Source organism: Oncorhynchus tshawytscha, linkage group LG32, assembly GCF_018296145.1.
Source record: "Oncorhynchus tshawytscha isolate Ot180627B linkage group LG32, Otsh_v2.0, whole genome shotgun sequence".
NCBI classification, from domain to species: domain Eukaryota; kingdom Metazoa; phylum Chordata; class Actinopteri; order Salmoniformes; family Salmonidae; genus Oncorhynchus; species Oncorhynchus tshawytscha.
Window position 1 is genome coordinate 6,427,168 of NC_056460.1, and position 16,966 is coordinate 6,444,133.

The following is a 16,966-nucleotide window of genomic DNA, read 5'->3' on the forward strand; positions in this document are numbered from 1 at the left end:
GGCCAGCAATATTTTTTGGACTACCAAGAAATGTATTGGCTTAGTGTATGTTATAGGTTCTATATAACTCAATTTTTAACCTCTTATAAAGTTGATTTTGTAGCATAAACTGGGAATTTTATATTTTTGAGTGATGTTATGATTGTCTATTTGTTTCATATCTGCAAAGTAGTTAAAACGCTCTAAGTACCACTTTAAACTTTAGGTCACCGGTTACAATGTTTTTTGCAATGGGATGTAATAGATGTTAATAGAAAAAATGGTTTAAACCACATCAATGTGATTTGATGGGCCTGTCAGGGCCTGGTTTCTCTGTGGGTGGGCCTCTCCACCCAGGCCCATCCATGTCTCCGCCCCTGATGACAATTGCGCATCACAAATAGACTACGAACCAACATTTCGGGCTAAACTTTTTCAATACCTGGTTTGCATAGCCATTGTTGCCTTAGTTAGCATTTACTGGTAGATAACATGAACTGAAACGTCTTTCTTACCCTACCGATGTTAAAACCAGTCGAGAGCTGCACACTTGCTGCCTGCAGATTGATTATATTCCGCTGAACTAGACTATGGGAATATATTTCACGCGCTTTGCGATTGTGTAGGCTACTTTGTTCATGATTTCACAATTGTACTACGTAAATCGTATACCTCCACCACGCTACTTTGATACGCATCAGTCAGTAGGGATTAAGAAGTGAGTATAAGCAATGACAACTGAAAAAATGTGGGTGTAAGGCTTCAGGGCTCCCGAGTGGCGCATCGGTCTAAGGCACTGCATACCCTGGTTCGATTCCAGGCTATATCACAACCGGCCGTGATTGGGCGGCGCACAATATAGCCCAGCGTCGTCCGTTTTAGGGTTTGGCCGGGGTAGGCCGTCATTGTAAATAAGAATTTGTTCTTAACTGACTTGCCTCGTTAAATAACAAATATATACCTGCGTATACCCTCCAATAGATTACGGTTGCTGTCCTTTCAGAATCTCGAACCTGTCACACACTGAAGGCCTATAGGTTCGCCACTGCGCAAACATGTCTGTAATAGATTTAAAGGCTTTTAAGATGTTCATGTTTCAAGAAAGGAGTATGTATATTGGGCCTGGCGAAATTATGAGGCCTCACTGTCCGAGGCAAAATGTATCCGACACGGAGCCAGTCAGTATGTGGTCTCAAGACAACACTGGGCAGAGGCAGTAGAAACACTCGCACACACTGTCACATGTATTTTTGAAATAACTTCAATACCTACACAAATATATTTCATTGACAATCAGCTTGAATATTGTTCTTCTTTATCAATATTACAAAAATTAACAATAGTTTTTAAAGGATTCATGTTCAGCATTCTACAAAGAAAAAAACAGGAGTACAGCCCTCCTTCGCCCGTAGTGTGGTGGTATAAACTTGTATGACACCTAAACAGTAGTGCCTGGCAGATGTGTATTGTGTACACTCGAGTTGTGTGTAGCAAGCTAGCTAGCTACTTGGATGTGGAAACGTTTCATACAATCGTCGGGCGTCCACGTTACGATTGGTGATAGGTACCTAGACGTCAAATGCGACGGTTAAGAGGATAGCTAGCTACCTTTCCCGGTTTTGCCAAATTCAACAAACAAGCGTTCATTAGCCACTTCCTGTATCACATCTGGCCGGTTTTGACTGCAGTCCAGCAGTTAGCTAGGGTTAGCAAACTAGCTACAAGTAGCTATCTAGCTAATACGTCTAAAATTAAGCGAGGATTTAAACAACTTTAATTCTAGAATATAGCTAGATGTTTTGTCGTGTGTGTTTTAGCATGTATTGTAAGACTACCTTGCGTACTATTTAACGTTACAACGTTGTTGCAGTGGCTAGTTTTTTTTTGTCCTTTCCAGTGTCGCCACGATCGTCACATAAAGGCAGTTTTAAAAGATTGCCCCTCGCAGCCTCATCCTGCCATGAGATCACCCTAACAATAAATAGTGGGGTGAAGATGGCTGCAGAGCTCTTTTCCACCAAGAAGCTGGGCCCGGCAACCTCAACCAACACAGTTGTGCAGCAATACCAGCAGCAGAACCGGAATAACAACAACACCATTCACAGCTGCAACTGGCAAGGGCTCTATCCTACCATCCGAGAGAGGTAGGTTACCCTAGTAAGCAGTAGTTAAACTGGGAATCTAATGCCTTTTGAGGAGAGACGATGTGTACATTTTAATAGATTTAAAATGGCCAAAGAAAACCAATTTATTGGGTGTACCAGCTCATACGTGCAGATAAAGGCTTAATGTGATGCCATCGACACTGTTTGCTAATCATATGACTCATGCTTTCACAGGAATTCAGTCATGTTCAACAATGAGTTGATGGCAGATGTTCACTTTGTCGTTGGCCCCCCAGGAGGGACTCAGCAAGTACCTGGGCACAAGGTAATGTCACCTTTAAACCTGTCCAATGTATGTGAGTAATTAACCGAGCAAGACCAAGCACAACCTGTACAGACAGATTTATCTGTTGCATCTGCTAAATGACCAAAATGTAAAATAAAATGCAATAGGCTGATATTTCTCCACACCTGCCTCTTTATGCTAAATCCTTTTGCAGATCTCTACATTTCTTACATAATTCATGTGTAAATGTATATTCTCTCCACCTTCTGTCCCTTATCTGTCCTCCCACTATAACTTGCTCCTATTATTTTTCTCATGTGACTCCCTATCTTCCATGTTGTCCCTCAGTATGTGCTGGCTGTGGGGAGTTCTGTGTTCCACGCCATGTTTTATGGTGAACTGGCAGAGGACAAGGAAGAGATCCGTATCCCTGATGTGGAGCCTCCCTCGTTCCTAGCCATGCTGAAGTAAGTGGACGGCGCCTCCTGACGTCTCATTAGATGCAGTCCGAGTGTTCATTGTACATTTTAGAATGTCGTATTCAGGTTAGAATGTCTTCCTTTGACGAGTCAGCAGACAATGCAAGGGCATGTGAAATTATAAAGTTTAGCCTTCCCATAAATGAGAAGTTGAAGTGAACTTGTCGAGCCCTCATCTGACTCTCCCCACTCTGTTCTGGCAGGTACATCTACTGCGACGAGATCGACCTGTGTGCCGACACGGTCCTGGCTACGCTCTACGCCGCCAAGAAGTACATTGTGCCCCACCTGGCTCGGGCCTGCGTCAACTTCCTGGAGACGAGCCTGAGTGCCAAGAACGCTTGTGTGCTGCTATCCCAGAGCTGCCTGTTTGAGGAGCCCGACCTAATGCAGCGCTGCTGGGAGGTGATTGACGCCCAAGCCGAGCTGGCGCTGCGCTCCGAGGGCTTCACAGACATCGACTCGGTGACCCTGGAGAGTATCCTGCGCCGCGAGACGCTCAACGCCAAGGAGATGGTGGTGTTCGAGGCGGCATTGAGCTGGGCCGAAGCCGAATGCCAGCGCCAGGACCTGACGCCCACCATTGAGAACAAACGGCTGGCGCTGGGCAAGGCCATCTACCTGATCCGCATCCCCACTATGACGTTGGATGACTTCGCCAATGGTGCGGCACAGTCGGGTGTGCTGACTCTCAACGAGACCAATGACATCTTCCTGTGGTACACGGCCGCCAAGAAGCCTGAGCTGCTGTTCGCCAGCAAGCCGCGCAAGGGCCTGGCGCCACAGCGTTGCCACCGCTTCCAGTCGTGCGCCTACCGGAGCAACCAGTGGCGCTACCGGGGCCGTTGCGACAGCATCCAGTTCGCCGTGGACAAGCGAGTGTTCATCGCCGGCTTCGGCCTGTACGGCTCCAGCTGTGGCTCAGCAGAGTACAGCGCCAAGATTGAACTCAAGAGGCAGGGCGTGCCGCTGGGCCAGAGCCTCATCAAGTACTTTTCAGACGGCTCCAGCAGCACATTCCCAGTGTGGTTTGAATACCCTGTGCAGATCGAGCCCGACACATTCTACACGGCCAGCGTAGTGCTGGACGGCAACGAGCTCAGCTACTTTGGCCAGGAGGGCATGACTGAGGTGCAGTGTGGCAAGGTCACCTTCCAGTTCCAGTGCTCTTCAGACAGCACCAACGGGACAGGTGTGCAGGGGGGGCAAATCCCTGAGCTCATCTTTTACGCTTGAGGTGTCGAACGTGAAGGAAACGTAACACTACTTCTTTACAGTCACAGTAAACACACCCCTCCGGATGTTCAGAAAGCATCATCTCTTAACTATGGCTTTAAAAGTGTACCTGGTTTGGAAAAAACAAACATCTCATTTAGTTCAATATTCAATTGCCTTATGAGTATGTCGGACCTAGTGTAGGACTGGGTTGAAGTGACCAAAAATGTTCTTATTTTAAATGAAGGATAGGCATTTGTTCACATTTAACTGTTTACTCATTTGTTTTACTGTTCTCATTTAACAAGATTATTAGTATGTTGTAGGTAGCTTTTTTTGTTGTTTTTACTTCAAACATTCCTATAATTTTAAGGAAAACACTACAACTTCAATATAGGATATTTCAACCTGTGCAAAAATCGACGTTGATGTAGAGGATACTTAGGGTATAATCAAATATTTTTGTAATTTGATAAATAGTTTAAACATTTTTGATGGTGCAATTTCTAAGATTTTGTATTGTTACCTCTAAGTTTACCCTTGGGTTTTCTGTGAGATTAATCAACTGAGAATAGACATCAAACGGAAATGTAAACCTGTGCTGAGGTTTAAGATACTTGATGTATGTTGCTGTCTCAGTGTCGGCCCTTGTATGTATATAGCTAACTTTTGTTTGCACTACTATTGTTCCTCTTTTCAAATGGGACTGCCTTTTTTTTATCTTGCTTCCTTGTATACACTTTATTTTTGACCTTGTTTTCTCTGAAAATCAGTATAAAGTGTCGCCGTGCTGTGAGTTTGACAGTGTCAATGGACCTCTGAATGTGTACTGTTGTTGAATATCTAAAATGAACCAGTTCTGTAAAATTGTGTGAAGTGTCTTTTAATATATAAGTATTTTTAAGGGCTCAGACTGGGGCTATAGAGCAGGATTGTATAATTTAGAGCAAGAGTAAAAAATACTATTCAGAGATCCATGAAACCACCATTTACTGTTGGCAGTCCCCCAGAACATGTTTTATACAAGTGTCTCAATGTTAATTAGCATATTACACATTCAAACTATCTTCAACTTCGTGTTCCTGATTAGGCCTCTTGTAGAGTGATAGTTCAAAATAAAAGTGGGCAAGGCTTGTCTCAGGCCTCTCTCTCACACACACCAACAGTCGCTTCAACACAAAGAGATAGCGTAAGGCTGCAGTCTATAGCTTTTCACCCAGAAACGTAGTCCCCAATAGTCCAGTTAAAGAGGCCTACATTGTCTTCTGTTTCTTTCGTGCTTGAAACTGCTCTGTTTTGTTCTTAATAGACTTGATAAGCATGGACAGTCCGGGGTCCATTTTCTTGGTGGCTTCAGCCACTGGCAATTGTTTCTTCGCTCCTGAGCGCCTTGTCCTGGTCGCGCTGGCGCTCCTCCCTGAGGCGCTGCTTCTCGACCTGGATGCTCTGGGTGGCCTTGGTCTTCTTGTAGCCCGGTCGGACAGGTCTAAGTTGTAGAGGTGGGAGGTAAACATGGCTTGGAAACGAGGGTCCTTCACGTCCACCTGTCAGTCAGAGAGAAGGGATTGGGGGGGTTGAGATTTCATTGAAGTCTACAAAAAAGCCTTGACCGTAAAGCCAATTGTGCCACAGGAAAATGGTATGCAAAGTTGTATGTGTACCAATTCCACCTTATTCAACCTAAATCCCATATCAATATCAATGTGTATTCATGAAGCTTCTGATTTGAGACTTTTACGAAATCATTCATTGATGTCAATGGGAAACAATGGTAGGAAACAAGTCAAAATACAAGCTATTTCTTTGCCATGAAAAGAAACCAAAAGGCTGCTCCGACCTGGAAGTCATCCTCCTCCAGACTCGTGTTGTCCTTCTTCAGAAGCTTCTTCCTCTTCTTTTTGCTCAGGTTCTGCTTATCTACGATCTTGTCGTAGTTGAAGTGTTTGTGCTTGTCGTCGTCCATGAGCAGGGCCATCTCAGCCTGTGGGTTCATTTTGATTAGCTTACTCACAAACCGTGTCTAGACATCTTCTCACAAAATGTAATGTGCAGAGTTCTGAATACCAGTAACAGTATTAAGTCCATTGCATTAGTGTAAAAGAATCCTGTCAACAACACGTCATTGACACCTACCTTTTGTTTCTCCAACTCCTCCTTCTCTTCAGGTGTCCTCTCCTCCACCTTTTTGTTTTTCTTGCTCTTTGCTTTCTTTTTCAGATCTGGGAGATGAGGAAAAAAACAAGTCATGGTCAAATCATTCAGAAAAGCATATTGTGATACGTTTTACCGGTGCACTTGAGTAAATGTGGCAACTGATTAAGTATGATTCATGACACAACTCACCTGTAGAACCAAGCTCTTCAGCAAAGAAGGGGTCATCAAAGTCAACGTCTGGAGGAAGCGCATCGTCACTGAGGTCCGAATCATCTGATTCCTGAAGGAAAGAAAAGTCTGTCACTCTCCAGTACAGTGTGTGTGAGACTTAACAATCTTTAATCTAGTGATCTCACATGCTTTCCTTTGGTCATCTTCTGCTTTTTCTTGTCCTTTTTCTTCTCAATGAACTCTTCCCAGGGTGTCAGCTTGTCCTTTCCTTCTAGCTTCTTCTTCACCAACTGTTCAGTTGTCTCCTTCAGTCCTGAGGTGAGGAAGATGGTGGCATTATGAGGCTGCTTAGTGGTTGGTTGTGCCAACTAAATGCAATTTGTACTGACAAGAGTCAGTCACACTAGCCGACAGAAGGAAAAAGTCGTTCTGACATATGGGGAAAAGTCGCACTGCCATAATGGAAAGTTGCACTACTGACAATGAAAAAGTTGATCTGACACAGGGAAAAAATATATATTTTGGCCCTACCTGGCACCCATGTGATCTCCATCTCCATGCCTTTGTCCTCCTTCTTCTTGTCTTTCTCCTGGATGCTCTTCGGCATCTCTCTGTATTTCTCTATCTGCTTGCCACTGCTCTGCTTCCCTTTCCTGGCCTCCTTCTCCACCTCCTTGCTGGCCTCTTCTGGCTGTTTAACTAGGTGACCAAAGGGGAGATAAAAGTCAATGCAACAAACATATGCAATATACATAAAAACAAGTTAAATAACATCTCTCCTTTAAATTACAGTAATAGTGATTTTCCTCAGGGGCAATAATCTACCAGCACAAAGAAAAATAACCTTTAAGTGATGTTTTGTTCTTCAGGTATACAGTTAGAAAGGTATTCTAGAAAAACAAATCAAAATCACTTCAATCACTTCACTTTTTCTTCTTACCCTCTGGAAGCTCCTCTTCCTTCTCCATCTCCACTCCATCCTCATCATCATCGTCGCTGGAGGAGGCCAGGTAGGCGTTAAAATCCATCTGCAGCAGCTCGTCCTTGTTGAACTTCCTGTTCATGGCAGTGACACGCTCGTGGTCCGTCTCGTCCCAGGTCAACTCCACCTGGGGTGGAAAACACACAATAAGTCAGAAATGTAAACATCCTGAAATAACTAGAGTCCTTTCTCAAGTAAAGAAGCTGATAGGACTTGGGGGAAATGTACGAGATCCCAAAATTCTGCACAAGAAAATTGATCTACTAATTTCAATCTGAACAATTCATACCTATTTATTCTGAACAAAAATATAAAACGCAACATGTAAAGTGTTGGTCCCATGTTTCATGAGCTGAAAAAAAAGATCCCATAAATGTTCCATATTTCACTAACATTTTTGGCAAAAATTTGTTTACATACTTGTTAGTGAGCATTTCTACTTTGCCAAGATAATCCATCCACCTGACACATGGTAAGCCTGGGACCGACCATGGAGGAATTAATGCTATGACCATAAGAGTTTATAAGACGAAGTGTGCCTAACCTTTGACGTGGCTGCTTGCTGTGGAGGTGAAGAGCTTGGGGGTGTAGGCAGACAGGTCCACGTCTGTGGCCAAGTCCTTTGGCTCCTCGTCGAACGTCACATCATCAGGGATAAACCTGTTCCCACGGAAGGGAGGAGGGACCACCACAACAGTTAGCATGGGAGTATAGCATCATCCTAATGTTTAGAATGAACTAGCAGCACAGATAATGGTATCATGCTAAGTAGTTAGCGTGTGCAATACCTTGATGTACAATGATATACTGGCAATATATTAAGAAATGTTGAGATTCATCACTATGTATTAGAGGTCGACCGATTAATCGGAAGTTTTCACAACAATCGGAAATCGGTATTTTTGGACACCATTTTGGCCGAACATTTTTTTTTACACCTTTATTTAATATTTATTTAACTAGGCAAGTCAGTTTAGACCACATTCTTATTTTCAATGATGGCCTAGGAACGAACTGTGGGTTAACTGCCTCATTCAGGGGCAGAACAACAGATTTTTACCTTGTCAGCTCAGGGGATTCAATATTGCAACCTTACAGTTAACTAGTCTCTAACCACCTGATTACATTGCACTCCACGAGGAGCCTGCCTGTCACGCGAATGCAGTAAGCCAAGCTAAGTTGCTAGCTAGCATTAAACTTCTTATAAAAAACAAATCAATCATAATCAATAGTTAACTACACATGGTTGATGATATTACTAGTTTATCTAGTGTCCTGCGTTGCATATAATCGATGCGGATCGTGCTGCAATGTGTACCTAACCATAAACATCAATGCCTTTCTTAAAATCAATACACAGAAGTATATATTTTTAAACCTGCATATTTAGCTAAAAGAAATCCAGGTTAGCAGGCAATATTAACCAGGTGAAATTGTGTCACTTCTCTTGCGTTCATTGCACGAAGAGTCAGTGTATATGCAACAGTTTGGGCCGCCTAATTTGCCAGAAATGTACGTACTTATGACATAACATTGAAGGTTGTGCAATGTAACAGGAATATTTAGACTTATGGATGCCAGCCGTTAGATAAAATACGGAACGGTTACGTATTTCACTGAAAGAATAAACGTCTTCTTTTCGAGATGATAGTTTCCGGATTCGACCATATTAAATTACCTAAGGCTCGTATTTCTGTGTGTTATTATGTTATAACTAGGTCTATGATTTGATAGAGCAGTCTGACTGAGCGGTGGTAGGCAGCAGCAGGCTCGTAAGCATTCATTCAAACAGCACTTTCGTGTATTTTGCCAGCAGCTCTTCGCTGTGCTTCAAGCATTGCGCTGTTTATGACTTCAAGCCTATCAACTCCCGAGATTAGGCTGGTGTAACCGATGTGAAATGGATAGCTAGTTAGCGGGGTGGGCGCTAATAGCGTTTCAAACGTCACTCGCTCTGAGACTTGGAGTAGTTGTTCCCCTTGCTCTGCATGGGTAATGCTGCTTCGAGGGTGGCTATTGTCGATGTGTTCCTGGTTCGAGCCCAGGTAGGAGCGGAAGCTATACTGTTACACTGGCAATACTAAAGTGCCTATAAGAACATCCAATAGTCAAAGGTTAATGAAATACAAATGGTATAGAGAGAAATAGTCCTATAATTCCTATAATAACTACAACCTAAAACTTCTTACCTGGGAATATTGAAGACTCATGTTAAAAGGAACCACCAGCTTTCATATGTTCTCATGTTCTGAGCAAGGAACTGAAACATTAGCTCATATTGCACTTTTAGTTTCTTCTCCAACACTGTTTTTGCATTATTTAAACCAAATTGAACATGTTTCATTATTTATTTGAGGCTAAATTGATTTTAATTGATGTATTATATTAAGTTAAAATAAGTGTTCATTCAGTATTGTTATAATTGTCATTATTACAAATAAATAAAAAGTATTTTAAAAATAGTCCGATTAATCGGTATCGGCTTTTTTGGGTCCTCCAATAATCGGTATTGAAAAATCATAATCGGTCGACCTCTACTATGTATGCTATTATTTTATTCTATGTATTGATATGGTGTTGTATACATCCACCTCTTTTGAGGACATCTCCATTACCATGCTTTACGTTATCAAGTTATACAGTACATTCTATTACACTTTAATTGAACACATGTTCCTCCAGTGTACACTTCAGTATAAATGAGTGTCTGTCTATTTCCTCACCGGAGGTCCAGGATAGAGCAGCTGCTCTCGTACTCAAAACTGTCACACTCCTGGTAGATTTTAGCGGCTGTGTCGAGCGATTCGCACTCCACCACCGCATAGTAGTACTTTAGCCGCTTGAACTGGTAGTCCCGCATCTTCTCTCTGTAAATCCTACAATACACACACACCAATTCTCTGGTTCATTTTTGGTTGAACAATACAGGGAGGATAGGGAAGTGTTAATGGGGTAGCTAGATCATACTTCTCCTCCTCTGTGTCTTTGTCCGGATCCTCCGGCAGGGTCATCAGCTCCAGGGGACCCTTGGTCTGTTCCTGCTGACCCGTTCCTTCCCAAACTCTGAGGGGTAGATCTAAACAAACACACAGTGTTAAACATACACAACATTTGTGACTTGGTCTGGGGAAGCAGTGTCACATCCATCATAATTGAGTGACAGCCAGCAGACAAATTAATGGAGCCTTACCTTCACAGAGAGCACAACCCCTCCTTTAGGCTTGAAGGAGTTAAACAGAGCCAGCAGGTCCTTGGCTTTCATCCGGTCCCAATCCATGTTACACACGGCAAGCCTTTGGGTTACCTGTTGTAGAAAAAAAACGACAACATTGGAACATGCAATTTCTTATGCCATTTTAGATGAAAGGAAATGAGTAGAAGAAGTCCCTCTGGACAATTGAGACACAGCCTTAGAACTCACCTCCTCGCTCCGCGGCGCGTCCTTGCACAGCTCGCCCCAGTCGTGCTGGATCTCCTCCTCCTCGCCTTTCAAGATGGCCTCCACGTCATTATCTTCGTCCTCGTCCGAGCTAGTCTCCACATTGCCTTTCCCCCTGGCCAGATCTGGCCAGCTGCCGTCACTGTCCTCGTCTAACTCTGAACCGGACTCGTCCTCGGAGCCGCTCTCCATGTCACTCTCCACATCTGCTTCATCTTCGTCATCATCTTCGTCATCCTCACTGCCGTCTGAGATGCTGGCCGCCTGGTCCACATCGTCCCCCTCAATGTGATGCACCTTGTCATCTTCCTCTTCGTCATCTGTAAAAACAGCATGTATTGATGGCAGCAACAAACTTCAAAACAATGCATAGATTGTATGAGCATATACTGTATATAAAAATAAGGTGTTTCTGTTTTGTTTTTTATACATTCGCAACGATTTCTGAAAACCTGTTTTCACTTTGTCATTATGGGGAATTTTGTGTAGATTGATGAGGATTTTTTATTTAATCCATTTTAAGAATAAGGCTGTAACGTAACAAAATGTGGAAAAAGGGAAGGGGTGTGAATACTTTCCGAATTAACTGTATAAAGTCTCCACTTGGCTGCAGCAGCAGCTTTGCTAGGACCGAGCAAGCATGTCAAAGGAAAAACCATCATCATCATCTCTAGAGCTATATCTTAATGCAGGTCTTCAATCCAACTCATCGCCCAATGTTAATACATTTTTTTTTGTACTGACTACGCACACCCACAGGACTATACATACTCACACTCCAACACACATACTTTATTTGCTCACACAAACATAACACGCACACACCTTCATACTGACTCACATACAATCATCATATACGCTGCTTCTGCTACTCTGTTAATGATATATCCTGATGCCTAGTCCCCTTATATCTATACATAGACCCTTTTGATGTCACGGACAGATGCGCACGGCAGCCATCGACATCTGCTCCCACTCAACATAGCTTAGATTTACGTATTCTTAACAAAAATAACTTTTTGGGGTTCTCATACTCTTACAATGATGTTTTGATTCTTGCATGAACATTCACTAAGATTATATTTGGTTGTGTTCTTTGGAAAATAACAATTTGGGATGCAGCAGTTGTTTGCTAGAATGCTAAGGCTCATTGATATAGGCTGTAGCAACAGCTAGCCAAAGAGCCATTTTACTAGTTGAAGTCTTTTTTAAAAGTATAATGCAGTTGATTTGCGATGATGGCACAAACATTATATTAAGCGGGACGTTCATAGAAGCCTTATAAAATCCAATTACAATCCAAAAGTAGTGTGAAATGCACTCATAAGCAACATGTAAATAGAGTTTTTTTGCCAGTGTTCAATAAGAGCTCCCCCTTGTTCTGCCACCAACTTGCGCGCATCGTCCTCCTGCGGCAATGTTTGTAAACACAGAAAGGGATCTATATCTACCCCTGGACATTGTAAATATGGTATTGGCACTTACCCTGTATATATATATATATAACTTTCTTGTACTCTTCTTCTTATTTCTTGTGTGCTTTTGTTCTACTTTACTTTATAGTGCAACTGATATTGATTACTGCATTGTTGGGAAAGAGCTTTCAAGAAAGGCATTTCACTGTACTTGTGCATGTGACAATAAAACTTGAAACATTTGTTTTTAACGCATTTGCTTTAGCAGGGGCCCTGAGGTGTAATTGATGTTATGGGTCATAAGGTCATACAATAAGGTCCCCTCTTCTACTTTACCCTCCTCACACAATCTGACTCCTCTGATAGGCTGGTCTCCTTTAGGTCCACTCTTTATGGACTGTGAATCTTTTCCTTTCTTCAGAGGCTTTTGGGGCTCATCCACTACCTTATCCTCTCTCTCCCCAGTGTCCAACTTTGCTTGTGTCTTCTTTTTCTTCTCTTTATCCTTTCCATCCTCCTTTTCCTCCTCAGAGTCAGAGAGATTGTAGAAACGTTTCAGGTCCTCGGAGGAGGTGTGGTTGATGGGTCGGCCGCGTTTGTCGACCGTGTACTTGAGCTTGACGCGATCGTCGTGGAACATCGACTGGAAGCGCTTGTCAATCTTGATTATGTGCTCTTTCTCTGGCATTTCCCAGAAGCGGGGGTCCCTTTTCACTTTTTGGAAGCGGTCATCGCCGCTTTGGCCCTTTTTGGAATCCATGATGACTAAGTCGTCGTCGGAGTATCTGTAAAGAGGACAGACAGTTTGTCAATGGAAGTTATTAGATAACATGGAAGGTAATGTTGCACAAGATTAGAGATTAAGAAAGAAAACAACATGAGTTATTATCATTTCTACATACACACTACTCTCTTACTTACTAATATGATCATACTTGTCGTAACAACCAAGAACAGCCTACCTCACATGTAAGCTTATTAGAGCAATTATTTTGCTCAGTACTCAATTCTGATTATGCAGATCTGTTGATGTCCAAACTGAACTGAATAGAAGTATTCAATATTGCAGATCAGAAGCTAGTAATGCAGTCTACCGCTATTTACTTTTGAAGCGCATAAATGTTACATCTCTAGCGAGCTACTCTAACTACAGTAAGAGGTGGTAGATTTGCTCCAGTCTATTGATATCCACCAAAAAAAAAATGAAAGTAACTAGCTAGGGACAATTCCATGGTAACAGAATTATGCGGAGTCTCCTATTTTTCACTTTAAAGTGTATGCTAAACAAAAAAACATTGATTTCAAAGCATAAACTATGCACAATGACTACTTTGAACAATTTACACAATAAAAAAATAAAAACATTTACTGAAAACATTTTGCAGATGCAAAGTTTGGTAACAGAATTGCATTAAAATCTTCCTCAGTTTTATTCTGTTACCAAACTTTGAATCTACACAGTTGTTCTTGTAAAATGTTCAGTGGAAGTTGTCCTTGTGCACAGAGTTCTATGATTTGTTAAACTTTTAAAATCAAATGGTTTTTGTTTGGTATACATTTTGAAGTGAAAAATATATACCAAAGTCTCAACGCAATTCTGTTACCATGGAATTGCTCCTAGGTCACTGTTAAACTCAAGCCACAGAGGGCTGAGCGTCTGCTGGTTTTTGCACCTCCCTGTACTTGATTGATGAATTAAGGTAATTGATTAGTAAAGAACATTAGCAAAAACCATCAGACCCTAGATTAGATGAGTTTATTAGTCACGTGCACAGGGTCGCAGATGTAATTGCAGGGTATAGTGAAATTCTTAAGCTCCGAGCTCCAACAGTGCAGGTCAAAATGAGAAGAGAATGAAATAATAAAAGTAATAAACACATATTTAAAACTTTAACAATGATAAGCCCATAGAATGAGTTTAACACCCCCACAGAGATAGATAGTGTCACGCCCTGGTCAAAGTATTTTGTGTTTATCTTTATGTATTTGGTCAGGCCAGGGTGTGGCATGGGGTTTTTGTAATTGTGGTGTGTTTGTCTTGGGGTTTTGGTGGTGGTATTGGGATTGTAGCTTAGTGGGTTATCTAGCAAAGTCTATGGCTGTCTGGAGTGGTTCTCAATCAGAGGCAGGTGCTTATCGTTGTCTCTGATTGGGAACCATATTTAGGCAGCCATATTCTTTGAGTTTGTCGTGGGTGATTGTCCTTAGTGTCCTATGTGTACTCTCGGTTAGTTTGCACTAGATAGGCTGTTTCGGTTTCGATTACGTTTATTGTTTTGTGTAGTGTTCGTGTTTCTTTATTTTATTAAACATGAATCTCAATCGACACGCTGCAGTTTGGTCCGACTCTCCTTCATCACCACTAGAAAACCGTTACAGATAGGACTCATCTTTATATCTGTGCCACTATATAGGGTGTTCACCCATAATATGATTGATTCAATCAATGTTTATATAAGTGTCCATTCAATAGAAATTTATGTCAGAAAAAACAAGTCATGTTTCTACCATATATGGTTCCAAAGTTACAGATGATTTTCTCAGAGAATTTAGCATGTTTAGAGTGAATGGAATGTTATCACAGGCATGATCAAAAAGTGGTCACTGATCAATAGAACTCTGTGGCGCTGCGCCGTGGCAGAACGGCACTAATTTCGAACGTCAACTCACAAGCTAACTAGTGGCTGCAGGTTCGTGAGTGTAAACATGGGCTTTTTAAAAACAAAATCCACTGAATACAAAACTAAGTAGGGACTAAATATATATTTATTTACAAAGATTGAAGACTGAATTTCAAAATCCACCCTCCACAACAACAATCTGTTCCTGTTTTCATTGTGTATTTGAGTCTTTCCCTTTAAAATCGCCATAGAAACAGCCCCTCTCAACATAGATTGATCCCAGTTATAGACAATGAAAGCCAAGGATCTGGAGGAGAAAATGTATCAAGTTGACTTTGATTTGTCCAACCAGTGGAAATACCTGCAAATAGTACCACCTCACAACACCAAATATGGAAGAGATACAACCAAGCGTGGCACAGTCTAAACTAGCAACGGTCCCAGCAAATTAACGTTCTTATTTGATCAACACAAGTATATTAAGGTTATAATATTGTAGCAAACAATCAAATGTGCCGAATACAACCTTACAGTGAAATGCTTACAAGCCCTTAACCAACAATGCGGTTAAGAAAAATAAGTGTAAAAGTATTTACTATAATAAACTGAAGTAAAAAAGTAATTACATAAAAATGAATTAAAGAGAAACAATAGAATAACAGCAGCAAGCCTATATACAGGGACAACCGGTACTGAGTCAATGTGCCGGGGGCACAGGTTAGTCGAGGTAATTGAGAGAATATGTACATGTAGGTAGAGGTAAAATGACTATGCATACATAATAAATGTGGATGGGGAGGGGGGGACAATGCAAATAGTCAGGGTAGCCATTTTATTGTCTGTTCAGGAGTCTCACGGCTTGGGGGGCAGAATCTGTTAAGGAGCCTTTTAGACCTAGACTTGGCGCTCCAGTACCGTTTCCAGTACGGTGGCAGAGAGAACTGTCTATGACTAGGACGGCTGGGGTCTGGCAATTTTTAAGGCCTTCCTCTGACACCACCTGGTACTGAGGTCCTGGATGGCAGGAAGCTTGGCCCCAGTGATGTACTGGACCATACGCATTAGCCTCTGTAGTGCCTTGCAGTCGGAGGCCGAGCAATTGTAATAATGATTAATGACATAGGGCAAAGAAAACCACATTTTGACATTAATTTCGTACAACCTCTTGAATTGCCTCGTTTTTCTCTACATTGTACAGCAGCAAGTGAACGCCCTACATTATAGCATCTGTGACAGAGCCATTGTAACATGTTTTATTTAACTAAGCTAGTCAGTTAAGGACACATTTTTATTTACAATGACAGCCTACCTGGGAACAGTGGGTTAACTGCCTTGTTCAGGAGCATGAAAGATTTTTTACCTTGTCAGCTCGGGGATTTGATCCAGCAACCTTTACAGTTACTGGCCCAATGCTCTAACCACTAGGCTACCTGCCACCCCATTGTGGTCATCTCAACTTTAAAAAGGTCAAATTTCTTCTTCACGATTGGCTGATCTCTTCCGATGACACAGTTGAACATGCCTCCAACCGGATCATCAGGAGGGATCAGCCAATGAAGTTGGAAGTCCCACCCAGTTGACTACATTAAAATGGTGGAAGCCCTCAACGGTGCTTCCCATGCTAAAAATGACCTTTTGGCCACTAGAGGCCTCTATCATTCTTTATGTGCACTACAGGGACTGTAGTGACGCAACTTGCACTGAGATGCAGTGCCTTAGACCGCTGCGCCACTCGGGACATAAGCTAATTCCTACTCTCTATTAGTCGTAGTAGGTACACTGCACCACAGTGCAATATTGCCCTGGGCGCATACTATTCTAACAAGTGAGTGTTTTATTGCATGGGTTAGTAAGCAAGCTAACACGTTAGATACATGAGTCAGACATGTAAACAACACTTGAGGAGGGCCATTCCAAGAGCTGCAAGTTAGCATAAAGTACACGATTCAAAGTGTAAACGGAGAAATATTTGGCAGAGATAAAGCGTGCAAAAATATTTTGGTGAATAGAGACTTACCAAAACAACTTTTGCGATTAAATTGTACCGCTATCCACGTGTTCTCCCAACATGCACCACTTTCGTGACCTTTTTCTTGTCCCACCCCTTTTTGCATACGGCA

At 42.1% G+C, this 16,966-nt stretch overlaps 2 protein-coding genes across 3 annotated transcripts; one reads left to right on the forward strand and one right to left on the reverse strand.

Moving 5' to 3' along the window:
- The first annotated feature begins 362 nt into the window (after positions 1–362).
- LOC112230391 (BTB/POZ domain-containing protein 3) lies at positions 363–4,860 on the forward strand. Of its 2 annotated transcripts, none has more exons than XM_024396678.2 (5): positions 363–697; positions 1,877–2,123; positions 2,319–2,409; positions 2,719–2,837; positions 3,053–4,860. In XM_024396678.2, coding segments are annotated over exons 1-5 (1,491 nt in total). In that variant the 5' UTR covers positions 363–696; the 3' UTR covers positions 4,086–4,860. The 2 variants fall into 2 exon arrangements, with proteins under 2 accessions (XP_024252446.1, XP_024252448.1); XM_024396680.2 differs by lacking the exon at positions 363–697 and adding an exon at positions 870–1,543.
- A 71-nt stretch (positions 4,861–4,931) lies between these two features.
- LOC112230392 (ESF1 homolog) lies at positions 4,932–16,948 on the reverse strand. The gene is given in 17 exon segments (XM_024396681.1): positions 4,932–5,471; positions 5,473–5,542; positions 5,545–5,608; positions 5,902–6,045; positions 6,198–6,283; positions 6,408–6,498; positions 6,575–6,702; positions 6,921–7,088; positions 7,330–7,498; positions 7,923–8,031; positions 10,095–10,247; positions 10,339–10,414; positions 10,417–10,447; positions 10,562–10,675; positions 10,793–11,130; positions 12,562–13,010; positions 16,864–16,948. Coding segments are annotated over 16 exon segments (2,319 nt in total). The 5' UTR covers positions 12,986–13,010; positions 16,864–16,948; the 3' UTR covers positions 4,932–5,317.
- Between the last annotated feature and the right edge of the window lie 18 nt (positions 16,949–16,966).

Coding starts and splice junctions, on each gene's coding strand:
- LOC112230391 (XM_024396678.2), top strand. Junction 2,124..2,318: donor TATCCTACCATCCGAGAGAG/GTAGGTTACCCT, acceptor ATGCTTTCACAG/GAATTCAGTCATGTTCAACA. Junction 2,410..2,718: donor AGCAAGTACCTGGGCACAAG/GTAATGTCACCT, acceptor GTTGTCCCTCAG/TATGTGCTGGCTGTGGGGAG.